General features: G+C 37.7%; 1 protein-coding gene across 7 annotated transcripts in view; it reads right to left on the reverse strand.

Moving 5' to 3' along the window:
- DYM (dymeclin) overlaps nt 1-16,315 on the reverse strand; it is a 351,008-nt gene that overhangs the window by 245,907 nt on the left and 88,786 nt on the right. For all 7 annotated transcript variants that reach the window (XM_049900187.1, XM_049900186.1, XM_049900183.1 and 4 more), the window contains exons 7-8: nt 10,395-10,520; nt 8,976-9,118 (exon numbers count right to left, since the gene is read on the reverse strand). In XM_049900187.1, coding sequence (XP_049756144.1) covers nt 8,976-9,118; nt 10,395-10,520 — 269 coding nt within the window. The remainder of the gene's footprint in view (nt 1-8,975; nt 9,119-10,394; nt 10,521-16,315) is intronic.

Below are 16,315 nucleotides of genomic sequence, written 5' to 3' on the forward strand. Positions count from 1 at the left end.
AGGACAGAGACTTAAATTCTCATAAACCCGAAGCCAAACCTGTCGCCACTGAGTCGATTCTGACTAATAGCGACCCCACAGGACAGAGTAGAACTGCCCCATATGGTTTTCAAGGAGTCGCTGGTGGATGAGAGCTGCCGACCTCTTGGTTAACTGCTATAGCTCACCACAGTTCTCAACCACTGTGCCACCAGGGCTCCTAAATTCTCATAGAAGGGACCATAATAAAAGCAAAGTCTATCTACCCAGCAAAATCCTTGGCAAGGGTCCAGAATTACAGTAGGCATACCAAAGGGAACAGGAGTGAGATGTAGGGCTGAAAACAGAGATTTATCAAAAATCTTTTGGCAAAACAGTTAACCCTGATATAATGTTACTTTACTAGTCTTTAGCCATCCAGATTTTCATGACTGGTCAAATCACTGTCAGAGGCTAAATGGCATTCACCGTTTTGACAACTATTTAGTACTTCCCACAACCCAGGCTCTCTGCTAATGTGCTGGGGGTATAGGTATAAACAACACGAAATTCCTGCTCATAAGACTTCCTTCACATCCTAGCAGAAGCCTAGACAGTTTAAGAATGTAGGGCAACTCAGAAAAATAAATGGTTCTACACAGATACCATCCTCTTTACACTCTCATTATCCATTCCATGTGACCCTACTCCAAAACTACACCTACCACCCCAGACCCTGGCTCCAAGTTCACATACTCATGACCATGATGTTTCTCCTGGAGCCACCACTGCTTCTAGCATCATGACCACCCAGAGATGGAAGCAGTTCTTCAGGTCAGGGCCACACACAGCAGCAAACTAAGGCCAGGAAAGGAAGTGGCTAGTAAGCCAAGAGCAATGAAGAGGGTAAGAACAATGAGGAGGAGGGAGAGAGATGGGACAGGAAAAGGAAACTGAAAGCAAAATAAGACAGGTCTAGAAATGATCTTTAAAAATAAATAGATAAGCCCATAAATTTTTATTTACTCACACAGTATCATCTCTTAAGCAATATGATTATATAAACAGGTAAAATTATTTACTTAGAAATGTCCCTGGAAAGCTTTATACTTTGGAATTATTAGTATTGAAAAGACCTGCTTTCTTAAATTTAGTATCTGTTGGTCCATCTATACTCTCTAAATAAACTGGGGATAGGGGTTGGTTTACATCAAAAAGGTATTGGAAAAATAATTTAAAAAAGGTATTGGAAAGCATTTTGGAAAGACAAGTTTAAAACATATCAATATTCATCCTCAATTCACAGCACCAGGAGCTACAAATAATATAGTACATGATAGCTCAACTTGACTTGCTTTAGCACCAGTCAAATGGCCTTACAAACAGTACTGATAGCTAGCAATGCTTCCAATTTGATGAAGTAATAGTTAAGGGTGCTATGGACGTCGCCATTAAATGTGAATTTATCACCCATTTTAATAATCTAGAAAAGAAGGGTGAATTATCATAACACTATTGATAATTTTGCCAGCAGAAAGGCTGAAGAATAAATATGTTAGCCTAACACTGTTAGGAACATGAAGCACAGAAGACAAAAATATTTAAGGTGTTTGGAATAAAGAAATGAACACAGATGAGAGGAAAAAAAAAATATATATATATATATATGAGGCAGATAAATGGTAACTAATGAATCTTCAGGATCTACCATGTGCTAGACACTTAGTCACTACTTTTTCAAATGTCATTTAATTGTAATTAAAGCCCACGGATTCTAATTTCAAATTTTTACAATGAGGAAATTAGGGTTCGGCAATGGTAAGTAACTTGTTCAAGGTGACACAATAAGTGAAAGGCAGAGCCCGGTTTCCAGCTCAGACCTGTCCAATGCCAAAAGCCATATTCTCTTCTAATCCACTGTCCTGCTGGTGAGGAAAGGAGGTGACAGGAGATGAAAATGGCCAGCTTCTTTCTCTGTCATTTTCCTAGCCTCTGTCAAGTATGGGATGCCTATGGCCTTGCAGGAATTAGTCTGGAGGCTGCTAGGCATCATAGGGAATGGAACCTCTCTCTCCACTACTCATCAGATTGAATGTGATGGGCCTTCGAGGACCATGGTCTGGCTCACAAAGACTATGAACAAGTGCAAGAGCAGAAAAATGAGAAGACATTTACTGAGCGCTTATCATAATCCTACAAAGAATTATCATGATATTTTTACAGATGGGAAAAGGCTAGGAGAGGTTACAATGCTTTCATAAGGTTATAGAGCTAATTGGCTTACAGTGGGGATTCAAACCCAGGCCTGGTCAGACCCCATGTTCTTCAGAAGCTAGCTCATCTAGCACATCTAGAAGAATTAAGGAGGTTCAAAAACAGAGCTTTTTAAAGGACAGATTGAATTTTACAATAGTAATTCATCCTTGTGGTGATTCTATTTTTTTCCCAACATTTTATTATGAAAATTGTTAAGCATATAAAAAAGTTAAAGGAATTATGTAGTGAATACCCATATACTCACCATTTAGATTTTACATTAACATTTTGTTCCTGTGATAACATACCTATCCATCTATGCAGCCCCTCTGCTCACCCATCAATGTATCTTATTTTATTAATGTATCTCAAAGTTACAGAAACATAATGATTCTATTTTAACAGAAAAGTCTTCAAATAATTCATAATGCTACACTTTAAAAATTAAAAATTATTCATTCATATAAAAAGGCAATCTCAAAACTATACCAGCTATAAATATATCAGGTTTTTTTTTATCATTCACAAGTTGTCACCTTGAATAAATTTAAGTTTTTAATTTACTCTGAACATTCATGCTGAAATTAAAGTAAATTGAAACAGCTGCTTAATAAAAGTTATACTCACTTGACTGGGACAGAATTTAACAGTTTTAAAGTAAATCAGTTTTAACTGCTTCGTTTTTCAAAAATCAGATTTACATTCTCAAAAAATTAGAATTCTATAATTTAAATAATTTTAAACATTTGTATTTTAAAATACTTTTAAAGTCCACAATAAAATGGTTTACATTACAAAAGTCTCAAAAATAGATTAACTCGTTGGTACCAGATAAACAACACTTTTAACAAGCCTGAGAAACTGACTTTTAGGATTTCATCTGAAATTGATTATTTTATTCTATATCTTTCCTGGTGAATATGAATAAATTCATTCCTCAACTATTTATGACATAAAAGAGGCCAACAATCTTCCTTTCAAATCTGGTAAGCAGGAAATGAGAGTAGAGGGCCAGTATATTGACTCTCAAAGGCATTTCTGGAAACCAATTTAAGTTACAAGGACAAAAGGTAACAAGCCAATACTGTGTTTTGACACTACATTACTTCCAATGAGTATTATTTAATAAACGCCTTTTTAAAAAGTCTAAATTCTGAAACGATACTTTTGTTAGAGAGTAAATGAAATTAAAATAACTTACATTACTACTTTACAACTAAATACGGTCATCGTGCGCTCTAGATATCATTCTAAATCCTCAAGGTATCCCTGCAAGAAACAACTACTAGGAAATAATAAACCGAAAATAACTATTTTATGTCACAAAATGAGTTCAATCCAGAAAAAGGAAAAGCAAAAAAATATAATTCTTTCACCTGGTATATAAAATCTACCAAATCATTCCAAATAGAAATGAACTACATTACTGTTTATAAAGCATCACCTGTTTTACAAGTTCGAAGTGCTTTAATTAGATATGTTATTTTCACAACTATGCCTGAGTCCCCCATACTTTTCTCTTAGTGTAGTTTTTTCTTTCTCCCTATGAGTAACTCCAGAAAATGCCAAAAACAAAGAGAAAAACAACTGTCAGGTAAAATAAATTACAATGACTGCATACCATATCTATCACAATGAATTCAATAATTTTCTCAATAACAGCAACTGGGAGAAATATGAGTTTTAATCTGTAAATTCTACTTTCTTAAATTCTCTCTACAGCATTTGCCTAAACAAAGAATCACAACTTTGGCCTTATAATTTGGCTGCAACACCCATCACTGCTAGCAGCAGGAAAAAAGAAAAACATTTTTGATGGCTCATTCAAATGGAAAAACCATATATCAGAAGTTATTGTGTAAGATCTCAGTACTTATGATGGAAAGTGCAGCTTAGCAGAACACATGTAATTAGGCTTGACTCTTTAAAATATCGAATACTCAGTTATAATCACATGACAGCTTTGTATTACAACTAAAAACACACAAGAAACTTCAAATTCAACCCTTCCTCATTGCACCCATTTTTTAGGCATATGGGGCAATTAAAATGCTTGAAAATATATTAAAAGTTCAAGGTCAAAGAATTAAGACTAGAATCAAAATCAAAATAACTTATTTCTCCCCATCCCATCAAATTTTCAACATTCTTTTATGATGATCTGAAATCTCATATAAATGTACATATCAAATGCCACATATTTTCATAATTTACATTAAAAATCTGAGTAAACTTGTAAATTATAAGGTCATTGATTTTTTTCTATTCTTCAGTATTTTTTAAGCAAAAGTTATCTTCAAACACTACTCTGTAACCATTTATTGAGTACCTTATGGACTCAAAAATACCAATGATTACAAAGATGGTGCAGGATGGGCAATGTTTTGTTCTGTTGTATATGGTGTCGTCAGGAGTCCGAGCAGACTCAAGGCAACTAACAACAACTAGGTGCCAGGCTCTTTACTGTACGTTTAGTCATTTTATCACCTCGGCAGCCTTGTTTACAAAGGAAGGTATTATCCTTGTTTTATCATGAAGTTAATAGTCCAAAAACACACAATAAATGGCAGATCTGGCACTCAATTCTAGGTCTCTCAAAAATCAATACCCATAGTCCTATATTTCTACCACTTCCATTAGTATGAAATTGTCATAACCTGTAGTCAAACTCTCCAAAGGAAAATATATCTGGTAAACCCCAAAATCAGAAAAGAAAAATAACCTGTTTTGATCACAGAATTGTTTTTTGAAATGCCTTTTTTTAAGGAATCAGTGAGAATGGAACGGGCTGTGACTCATCTACTTTGGCTACAACCCTCACCACCAGAGTTGCAGGTTAAAACCTAAAATGACTAGAGCTGAAAAGTGCCTTAGTTATCAACACACAAAAGAGATCAGCAGCTTCCTGTCTTGGTTATTTAATGCTGCTGTAACAGAAATACCACAAGTGGATGGCTTTAACAAAGACAAATTTATTCTCTCACAGTCTAGGAGGCTAGAAGTCTGAATTCAGGGTCCCAGCTCCAGGTGAAGCCTTTCTCTCTCCGAAGACTCTGGGAGAAGGTCCTTGCTATCAATTTTCCTTAGTTGAGGAGCTTCTCCACACAGGAACCCCAAGTCCAAAGGATGCGCTCTGCTCCCAGAGTGGCTTTCTTGGAGTATGAGGTCCCCCTGTCTCTCTGCTCACTTTTCCCTTTTATATCTCAAAGAGAGAGTCAACAGCAGTGGTGGGTTTAATCTTGTAGATTGAGTCCTGCCTCATTAACATAACTGCCACTAATGCCATCTCATTAACATCATAGAGATGGGATTTACAACACATAAGAAAACCACAAGACATGACAAAATGGTGGACAATCACAAAATACTGGAATCATGGCCTAGCGAAGTTGACACATATTTTGGGGGAACACAATTCAATCCATGACACCTCTCAACTGAGAATTTCAGCCCAAAAAGTTCCAGCATAACCTACTTAATACCTTGTCACCACAGAACCTGCCCCATCACATAACAAATCATAGAGGTAAGGACCTTTGGTCATTTGCTTTATAGAGCATCTTTACCAGGGTAGGGTGATATGCTTGTAGATCAAAGCAAAAATTAACTATCAATTCCCTTACTGACTACAACTAACCAAAAAAAAACAAACCTGTTGCCGTCGAGATGGTTCTAACTCATAGTGACCCTAAAGGACAGAACAGAACTGCCCCATAGGGTTTCCAAGAAGCACCTAGTGGATTCAAACTGCTGACCTTTTGGTTAGCAGCTGTAACTCTTAACCAGTATGCCACCAGGGTTTCCACTACAACTAAGACTACCAATATTATTGATATCTTTGACTAAAAAAAAAAAAAAATTTTTTTTTTTTTTTTTGACTAGACGAACATTTGAAATATTTATTATCATTCCACCTGGGTAAGCATCAAGTCCTTTGCTGCTGTTGTTAAAATCTTTGATTGGCTAATTTCATAAACAAATTATCAAAAAGCAAATATGATCATCTTTCAGATAAATCAGTAAATGAAACAGTAACATAACAATTGTTACCAAAGCAAGTTCATTTAAGAAGCAAGGAGAAATCTCTTGTGGGCAATATCTATTTAACAATGAAATTTTCCTTTCTGTCATTGGCCAAATTTTGCACCCCATAAAATGAAAAGCCAGTTTGAGAAAGAACAAAATCATGGCTGGTATATTCAATTAAGTCAGTTTTTCAAAACGTTTTTTACATAAATGGTTTTTAACTGTCATATAAATTTGTCGAACGTTTTCTGATCACTGTTCATCTAATGAAATTTATTTTCTTTTAAAGTACTTTTATTTTAACTAAGAAGCAGCAGAGTTTCAGTGCAAGTAACAAAGGTTATTTACATGAGAATAAATGTATAATTTTAGAATTTTATATACAATATAACATTTATTCCTCATAATAACCCTATACAAAAGGACTTTATTAGTTTTATAAATTATGATAATGAGATTCAAAGAGTTAAGAAAATCACACTGAGCTGGGACTCCATTCCAAATATACTGATTCTAAACAATGCCTCTGAAAATTTACCCTTATCCACAAGGACTTTCAAGAATGGAAGAGGAGAAAAGGTGGTTGAGATATGCTGTGGTATAATGCGAAAAGTGGAGATATCAGGAAAAAAGACCTGGGTTTGAATTCCCAAGAAATTTTTCAACCAGTGTCTTCTGCCACCAGGGGGACTACCAGCTCCAGTTTCATGAATATCCTTGTGGGTAAGTCCTAAAAGTCCAGGAATCCCCATTAACTGCTACCAAGCTACTTCCCCCACATCAAATCCTCACCAGGTTTCCAGGAAATGAAATATTCTACATAGAATAGTCACAAAACTCTACTTATATACGTAAAATTCACGTTTTGGGGGACTTAGCATGTCAATGACCTGTTGCCATTGTTGTCGAGTTGATTCCAACCCACAGAGACCCTAAAAGACAGGGCAGAACTGCCCCACAGGGTTTCCTAAACTGTAATCTTTACAGAAGGAGACCGCCACATCTTTCTCCCACAAAGTGGCCGGTAGGTTCTAACCTCAACCTTTCCATTACTTGCCAAGTGCTTAGCCACTGGACCACCAAAGCTCCTTATGCCAATGACACCACATACCGCACTGGGCTTTCTTTTGATATGACACATAACTGAAAGAAAACCCAAAAACTATGCCCAAAACTATGTTTACTTAAAAACAAAAAGCTGCCAAGTACTGCCCTTGGTTTGGGGAAAGGAGTTAATGAGCTCCTACTATCTCCCCATGGAATCTCCAACCATATTTTGAAAATATTCTCTTTTAAATACTTACACCAGCTTATTGACAGAAAAAAAGAAACCACTAACAGATTTATTAAGCCTTTCCACAGGACACAAAAAAGCCACTCCTGTTTTCCTCATCTGAAAACAACGTGAGGGCACTGGACAGAAGTAACCTAAAGAACCTATGCAGGTCTAGCAGCCTAGGTAGGCTGCTCAGCACCAAAATGAAAGCATGAATGATCACAAACGTAATTCAATTCAAATCAAACAGAAATCAAAAGAAGGCAAATGTAGAAAGCTTGGTCTTCAAATCAGTTCCTAAAGTCAGCAGAGCAAGTCTACCATTGTTAAAGCCCCCCGCCCCCGCCAAAAAAAACCACTGCTGTCCAGTAGATTTCAACTCATTGCGACCCTACAGGACAGAGCACAACTGCCCCTTAGGGTTTCCAAGGAGTGGCTGGTGGATTCAAACTGCTGACCTTTTGGTTAGCAACCAAACGCTTAAACACTGTGCCACCAGGGCCCCACCATTGTTAGAGAGGTCTTTTAATTCAAAGAAGTTCCCAAGACTCATTATCTATAAAGTTATCACACAGTATTGCCTTTTCATATCCTCCTTAAGTGTGGTGAGCACGCCACGGACAAAATTCAACTGTGGTTATCGATCAGCTCCATTTAAAATTCCTTCAAACAGCTGAACTCTACATGACACAGTTAAGGAGAAATGATCCTGCTGGTGTATGTAGTAAGAGGACCTTTCAGACTTACAACCGCCTAAGTGGTGGCGTTAGTTTTGGTCTCTCCTTCAGTAAGTATAAGTTCACCTCACATGACCCAGGTCCTCCAGATTAACAAAGGGGAAAGCCAGGAACACTCCTGTACTTTCAGTGTCTTTAGGTCTGAAGACTGTGAAGCAGAAATCAGGCCTTATCATGGGGTGGAAAGGGCTTTCTTCAGGTACAGAATTTGCTCTCAACTTGACAAAACCCAAGTTTGTGCCACTTCAGAGTTTATTACAAAACCCTTCAAAATGTCCTAATTTGTCACTAAACAAATGAAACACTGAGCATAATAGGAAAACTAAGGCTAATCAGTCATGTAAAAACCTAGCCAATAAAAAAAAAAAAAAGCCCCTAAAATAGAAAGATGGCCTCTTATACCACAAGCAGTAAAAAGTTTCCGAAGGCTTAATTTTATTTTCACTGTAGAGCCAGAACTCATATAATATGCATGTTTATTTGTAAACATTTTTCTTGGGAAACGGTCCTATAATCTATTCATCATTTGCATATATTTAACAAGTCACTACACAAGATGGAAAAACTAATACTTAAATTACTTCCAGTATTTCAAATTTAGCCAGCTGCATAAAAAAAAATCAAATTGTTAATGGTAGCAACCAAGTGAAAAGAATTTCTTAGGCCTAATTAGACAAAATCTATATACTCCCAACAAACTGAAAAAATGAGAAAAGACTTACTTGCTACTCCTGACGCAAGTCCATAGAGCAGTCCTCCCCCATCGGATTGCTGAGGGAAAACATGGGCTCCTGGAGGCGGTGGTTTTTCTTGTCTGATAAAGTTATACAATAAGGTTTTCACAAGTTTGCTGGTGTATGATACACTACACACAAAAAAAAGAAAAGAAAAACTCCCGTTTATGGCAGTCACCTGATTCTGCATAATGACACAGAAATAATTTTGCTATTAATATAAACAGGTTAATACAATTCAGATAAATACTAGCACTATCATACAATAGTGAAGACCATGGGCTTTGTGATCAGACCTGAGGTTTAATTCTTGCTTTGCCTCTTACTACATCATAAAACACTGGTCTAATCACTTAAACTCTTTGAGCTTCAGTTATCTCATTTGTAATCTATATAAAAGTGTGATGAATTCATGCATAATACACTACCGGACAGTTGAAAAATGACTGCAATGTAAAACCAATAGGGAAAATCAAGAAGTAACAATAATAATAAATTGTACTTTTTAAAATGAAATTTAAGCATGCATACAAAAATATATACATATGCACATAGATTTTTTAATGTTAATACTCTGGCTCCAAATCTCAAGCCCTTTTTCTCTTATCAGTGGTTTTCAAATATGGTTCCCAAGAGCCTTAAGGGGTTCTCTGAATGTGCCACAGGTATAACCAAGGTAGAAAGAAGTTACCACAGAGGCAACCAAGGCAGCAAGAAGGATGTGGAGAAAACAAAGCTCTCAACTCTCTGCATACTTTAATCAAAGCTGCTTTATTTGTATTTTAGTTTTACAATGTAAAGTTCTACGAAGATTAAGTCAATAGAAGGGGTGTGCACATGCATGGGTTTATTTAGTACCTATCCATTTCCATCCCCACCAGCTAGGGGCATTCAGCATTATAGCCCCAGACCCTAACAAAATGCCTGGCACTTGGTAAGCACACAATAAATATTTGTTGAATAAATGAAGGCAGGAAAAACTAGAGGCTGTTAGGCAGTTTGAGTAGTCCAAGCACCTGGTGATAGGGCACAGATGACAGTAGCTTCAATGGGACTGGTGAGAAGGGAAGACACAAAAATAATTCTAAATGAACAAATATGACTTGGTAACTGCTTACACACAGAGAATGAACGAAAAGGAAGAAGATGAAAAATGACTTCAAAGTTTCAATTCTACAAAACAACTACTAGAGAAGGTAATAAGCTGAGGGGCTAGAGCACAGGGAGAGACGGAGAGTTTGAACAGGAAAGCAGAATCTCTTTCCACGTATGTTGGGTTTGAAGTAATGACAGAACTATCAGCGGAAACCTCTAGCTGGAGATATGGGATAACACTCAGGTAAAAGGACAAGACAGGAATACAGATTTACAAATAAAAAACTAGGTAAATTTAAAAAAGAAACATACCATCGACCTTGCATCAAATACTTGTGACTGATGCTCTGTCGTAAAACTTCTTTGTGGAAGAGTTGGCAGGAAAGAAAGACAACCATTGTTGATATAGCTTCTACGGATATTTCATAAGTAATATCTCTGGAAAAAATGAGGGAAAAATCAGGATAATGATCACTTCGCAAGATTAAGATACTGCTCTTTTTTAAATAAACTATACACTTAAAGGAAACCCTAGTGGCGTACTGGTTAAGTGCTACGGCTGGTAACAAAAAGGTCGGCAGTTCAAATCCACCAGGTACTCCTTGGAAACTCTATGGGGCAGTTCTACTCTGTCCTATAAGGTCGCTATGACTCGATGGCAACAGGTTTTGGTTTATGCACTTAAAAATGCAAATCTAAATATTCAATACTTTTCTAGATTATAAAAAAAAAACACTAATATGTTTAACAGAAAAATTAAGTCAAGAGAAAGTATTAGACCTTTTCCCAGCCATTAGCTCTTGAATTTGGATCCAGTATCCCATTATTTCCTTATTTTCCAGTTCCCATCTCCTTACTGAATGACAAGTCTATTCTTGCATAATGACACAGTTACCAGCAGTGTTCTGCTTTGGAGATACGCTCTAAAGCGCTTATGTTGATACCTGTTTAGTTACAGTCCAGAGACAAAAACTCAGATTGTAAATCTGAAGTCACAGTGCAGGGAAGAAAACAATGCCTTGTGGAGCTGATACACTTTACAATCAGGACAATGATATACCCCAGATCTTCTGTCTCCAGTGTCCACTTTCTCAAAACTAACTCCATATGTTCAGCAAAATAAGAACAGTAAACAGATCATTACTACTTTATTAAACATGTTTCTATTATCAAAGACTACCTTTATCCTCCCAAGATCATTAGCTCCTTTTAGAAACAAATCATAGGTCAAATAAAAAGGAAATAAAGCTTTGACTGAGCAGGGGGCTCAGGAATAAATACATCAAGAAATCTTTAGTTACTGCAAAAGCTTGAACAGGATTATCGTGGGAACCAGTAAAATGTTAAGACCAGGGAAATGGAAATCTCACCAACATAGCAAAAAGGGTATTCACGGAAAGCCCAAAGAAAAATACTTAACATTTAGGTAAAGGCTCATTAAGCAAATTAAAAATTACTTGATTCTAGAATTGGGCAAGCTTAAATTCCACCAGATATTTTAAGGACTTATTGCTGCTAGAAATATATTTTAAAAACAAATACACAAAACACCAGAGGCCCATGCAACTGACCTTATTAATTAATGAATAAATCTCAATTCTATTCAGAAATCTGACTTTTGAAGTACTCAGAACAATTTTTTCCCTAAAATTTCAAAAATTACTTGTTGTATATATTAACCACACAAAACTCAATTCTTATATTTGTTTCTCTCTTGAACTGAATCTAGCTAATTTCCTAACTTTCACCAAAGAAATCCTAGAGAATATTTCACGACAAAAAATACAGAGCTAAAGGTTATAAATGAATTCACAGGTAGATAATGTAATGGATTGAATTGTGTCCCCAAAAAATATATGTATGAATGTGGCTAGGCCATGATTCCCAGTATTGTGATTGTCTGCCATTTTCTCATCTCTTGTGATTTTCCTGTGTGTTGTAAATCCTATCTCTATGATGTTAATGAGATGGGATTAGTGGCAGTTATGTTAATGAGGCAGGACTCAATCTACAAGATTAGATTGTGTTTTAAGCCAATCTCTTTTGAGCTATAAAAGAGAGAAGGGAGCAGAGAGACGCGGGACCTCATACCAACAAGAAACAAGAGCCAGGTGAATAACGTGTCCTTTGGACCCAAGGTCCCTGGGCTGAGAAGCTCCTCAAGCAGGGGAATATTGATGATAAGGACCTTCTTCCAGTGTCAACAGAAAGAGAAAGCATTCCCTTGGAGCTTACGCCCTGAATTTGGCCTTGTAGCCTACTAGCCTGTGAGAAAATAAATTTCTCTTTGTTAAAGCCATCCACTTGTGGTATTTCCGTTAGAGAAGCACTAGATAACTAAGACAGATAATGATGTATAAATTAAAATAAGGCCTGCATTCTTCCTGTGTCACTAGACAACAGGAGATAACTGTATAGCATGTTTCACGTAAAACTGATGATCAAATATGCTATCTGAAAGTTTCTTGAAAAATAATTAAGGAAGTGGGCAGGAAGGATGGTTGTAGACAGAGGTACAGACAAAACATGAGTGGCAATGAGGTGAAAATTATTGAAGCTAAGTGATATGCATATAGAAGTTCTTTATTACCCCTACGTTTATACGTTTGAAATTTTCTATAATTTAAAAAAGATTAAAAATATAAAGAATTGACCAAGAAATGACTGAGGATCATGAATTTCCATGAAGACAGGGGCTTTCCTTGACCTTATTTCAAGTTCCAACCACAGTTCCTGGCCAATAGTAGGTACTTAACAAATATCAGTTAAAATGAATTAATGACCTAAAATTCCATATTTAATAAATTTAACAAATCTAAGACATCTGCTTTGAGAAGTCAGATATGTTCCATCAGCACTGTATTAGTTTTATATTACTGCCATTAGCAATTCACCACAAACTTAGTGGCTTAAAACAACACAATTTTCCTCATTCTATAGATCAGAAGTCTCATAAAGTTAAACTCACAGCATCGGCAAGCTGAATTCCTTTCTAAAGGCTCTAGGAGGGAATCCGTTTCTTGTTCATTAGGGTTGTTGGCAGTTCCTGGTGGTTCTAAGACTGCTGGTCAACAAGTTTCTCTTTATATATGGCTTTCTGGTCCTGGGTCTGTAGCCCTGCCAAGATAATTTGCTAGGCCACGATCTTGCAAAGGGATTGGACAATTTATGCAAATAAGGTATATAACTCTCGTGGGGACCGGCTGATTACTATGCGAGCTAGGTCACTGTGGCCTACTGTCTTAGTCATCTATCATCTAGTGTTGCTGTACCAGAAACACCACAAGTGGATGGCTTTAACAAACAGAAGTTGATTGATTCTCTCACAGTCTAGTAGGCTAGAAGTACAATTCAGGGCATCAGCTCCAGGGGAAGACTTTCTCTGTCAGCTCCGGAGGAAGGTCCTTGTCATCAATCTTCCCCTGGACTAGGAGCTTCTCTGCACAGGAACCCTGGGTCCAAAGGACATACTCTGCTCCAGACCCTGCTTTCTTGGTAGTATGAGGTTCCCCTGTCTCTCTGCTTACTTCTCTCTTTCATATCTCAAAAGAGATTGGCTCAAGACACAATCCAATCTTAAGGATGAGTCCTGCCTCATTAACATAACTGCCACTAATCCGATCTCATTAACATCATAGAGATAAGATTTACAACACACAGGAAAATCACAAGAGATGACAAAATGGTAGACAATCATACAATACTGGGAATCATGGTCTAGCTAAATTGGTACACATATTTTTGGGGGACACAATTCAATCCATGAAACCTACATAAGGAATTGGTCAGTTCTGCCACCCTAGTAGACTTAAAAGTACCAATCCCACAGAGGCTGAGGGGGACCTCACTACCATCAAAAAGAAGAGCTGGGAGCAGAGCACATCCTTTGGACCCAGGGTCCCCGAGCTTTGAACCTTCTAGGCCCAGGAGACACAAGGAGCTATGACACTAGAGACAGCATGAGATGGCACAAGACAGCACAAGCAGGAAGAACCAGGAGACCAACGCATGATGGAGTGAGAGAGCTGAGCATGTTTGCTCAGGAGGCTTATTGGCAACAAGGCACTTATTGGTGGAGCTAAAGAGTGGTAACACTTGCCCAAGCAGGGCAGAGGCCAGGCTCAAGTGGGGCCCAGCAGCAGGTGCTGAGAGTGAGGCCTGCCTGTGGGCATGGCTAAGGAGAAGCTGAGAGCTGTTTTGGTTGGAAACTGTCTGATTGAAGAACTTTATCCTTAGTTGTATCCTCTTACCTCCAAGTTGATCCTGGACCTAACTGTAACCTTTTACACCCCAAATAAGCCCCATAACCTTGAGTATGGTCTGTGAGTTCCGTGTGGCCACTGCAACAAATTACTGAAGATGACAGAGTAGTGAGCGCCATGGAAGGGACGACTGGTGTCAGAATTGGTAAAAATAAAAGCTGCAGAGTGGAATTATGCCTGACCTCCACTTCATAAGAATCAGCTTTGTGCTCATGCTGATTTTCATTCTCCCAGTTTGAAATTAGATGAGTTTTGACATTACTGTATTACAAGGACCCAGGTCTCCATTTTCTTGCTGGCTGTAAACTGACAGTATTTCCCAACTTCTAGAGGTCCCCACATTCTTTGGCTTGTGACTCCCTCCATCTTCAAAGCCAGCAAGGGCAGACAGAGTCCTTCCCATGTCAAACCTCTCTTATCCACTCTTCCGCTTTCCTCGTCTACCTTGAAGGACTCCTATAAGTAGACTGGGCCCACTGGGATAATAGAGAGTAACCTCTCCATCTCGAGGTCCTTAACCTTAATCACACACACAAAATCCCTTTTGTCATATAAGGTAAAACATTCAGAGGTTCTAAACAATTAGGGCGTAGACATTTTTTTTGGGGGGGCGGTCATTTGGAGCCCTGGTGGCGCTGTGGTTAAGAGCTTGGCTACTAACCAAAAGGTCGGCAGTTCAAATTCACCAGCTACTCCTTGGAAACCCTATGGGGCAGTTCTACTCTGTCCTATAGGGTCAGAATTGGCTCGACATCAACAGGTTTTACAGGGTCATTATTCTGCCTACCATAACCCAGGAAGAATCAGATTTAAGTGCTAATTTCAACTAGAACTGAAAATCTGTCACCATCCAGCATGCAAATAATACTCGCTGCTATACTAATCCACCGTATTTGGAGGGAGGAGGGGCTAGATATGTAATATTCAAGTAAATGGATCAAAATAGGCTCCAACAAAATGGCTGAGAAGAAATAATTTAAGTACACAATGAAGCCTAACTTCAAATGACAGAGCAAAAGTACAAATATTAGAAATGGCTAAAACAGAATCTTTTTTCAAAGATGTCAAGAGCCTGATTTCCAACTTTCATTGTCTAAAGACAATGCTTACAGCCACAAGCACTTTCAGTGCACAGTGGGAAACACTCATGCAACAATAACTACTATCTAGTAAAAAAAAAAAATTTTTTTTTTTTTAGTAGCTGCCCACCCACTTGGAATAACATACAAAGTCCTTAACTTAGCCTCTAAGACTCTATATGACTTCTGACTTAACCATCCTACATCATCTCCTACCATTCACCCTCCATCCTTACTCATTCTGCTCCAACTATACTGGCCTACTTAGTGGTCCTTGGATACACTAAGCATGCTCCCACCTCAGGTTTGTACATCTGCTATTGCCTCTGCTTAGAATGCTCTTTCACCCAGAGAGTGACAGGAATCCCTGTCCAACTTTATTTGGGTTTCTGTTAAAACATCCACTTCACAGGGAGCCCTCCCTTACAATTTGGGCTAAAATATCACCACACCATTACTGTTTTTCTTCATTGCACTTATCATATCCTGCCATTGAATTGCACATCAATTTGTTTACTGTCTGTCCCACCCACCCCCAACTAGAATTTATGCCTTATTCACTGTTATATCCCTAGAACCTAAAACAGGGGTTGACAACAAGTAAGTACTCACTTATTTGTTGAATAGTCTTTTTTCTATTATGCTCACAGACAGTGAGCCATTAATATCATTTTGGGTTTGCTAAAACCAAGAAAGATATATCCATTCATTCACAAATTTTACTTCACAAAATAGATTTGAAACTCTCAGTTTCCAAGCACTAGTTCATAATTTAGTGCCTTGCATAAAAATTCACTAGACTTCTAGGGCCAAAGTAACGGAACTAGTAACAACAGTAAAAACAATAGTCAACATTTGTTTGGAGCAAGACTGGGGCAAAGCAGCCCATGCC

This window comes from Elephas maximus, chromosome 11 (genome assembly GCF_024166365.1).
Source record: "Elephas maximus indicus isolate mEleMax1 chromosome 11, mEleMax1 primary haplotype, whole genome shotgun sequence".
In the NCBI taxonomy this organism is placed as follows: domain Eukaryota; kingdom Metazoa; phylum Chordata; class Mammalia; order Proboscidea; family Elephantidae; genus Elephas; species Elephas maximus.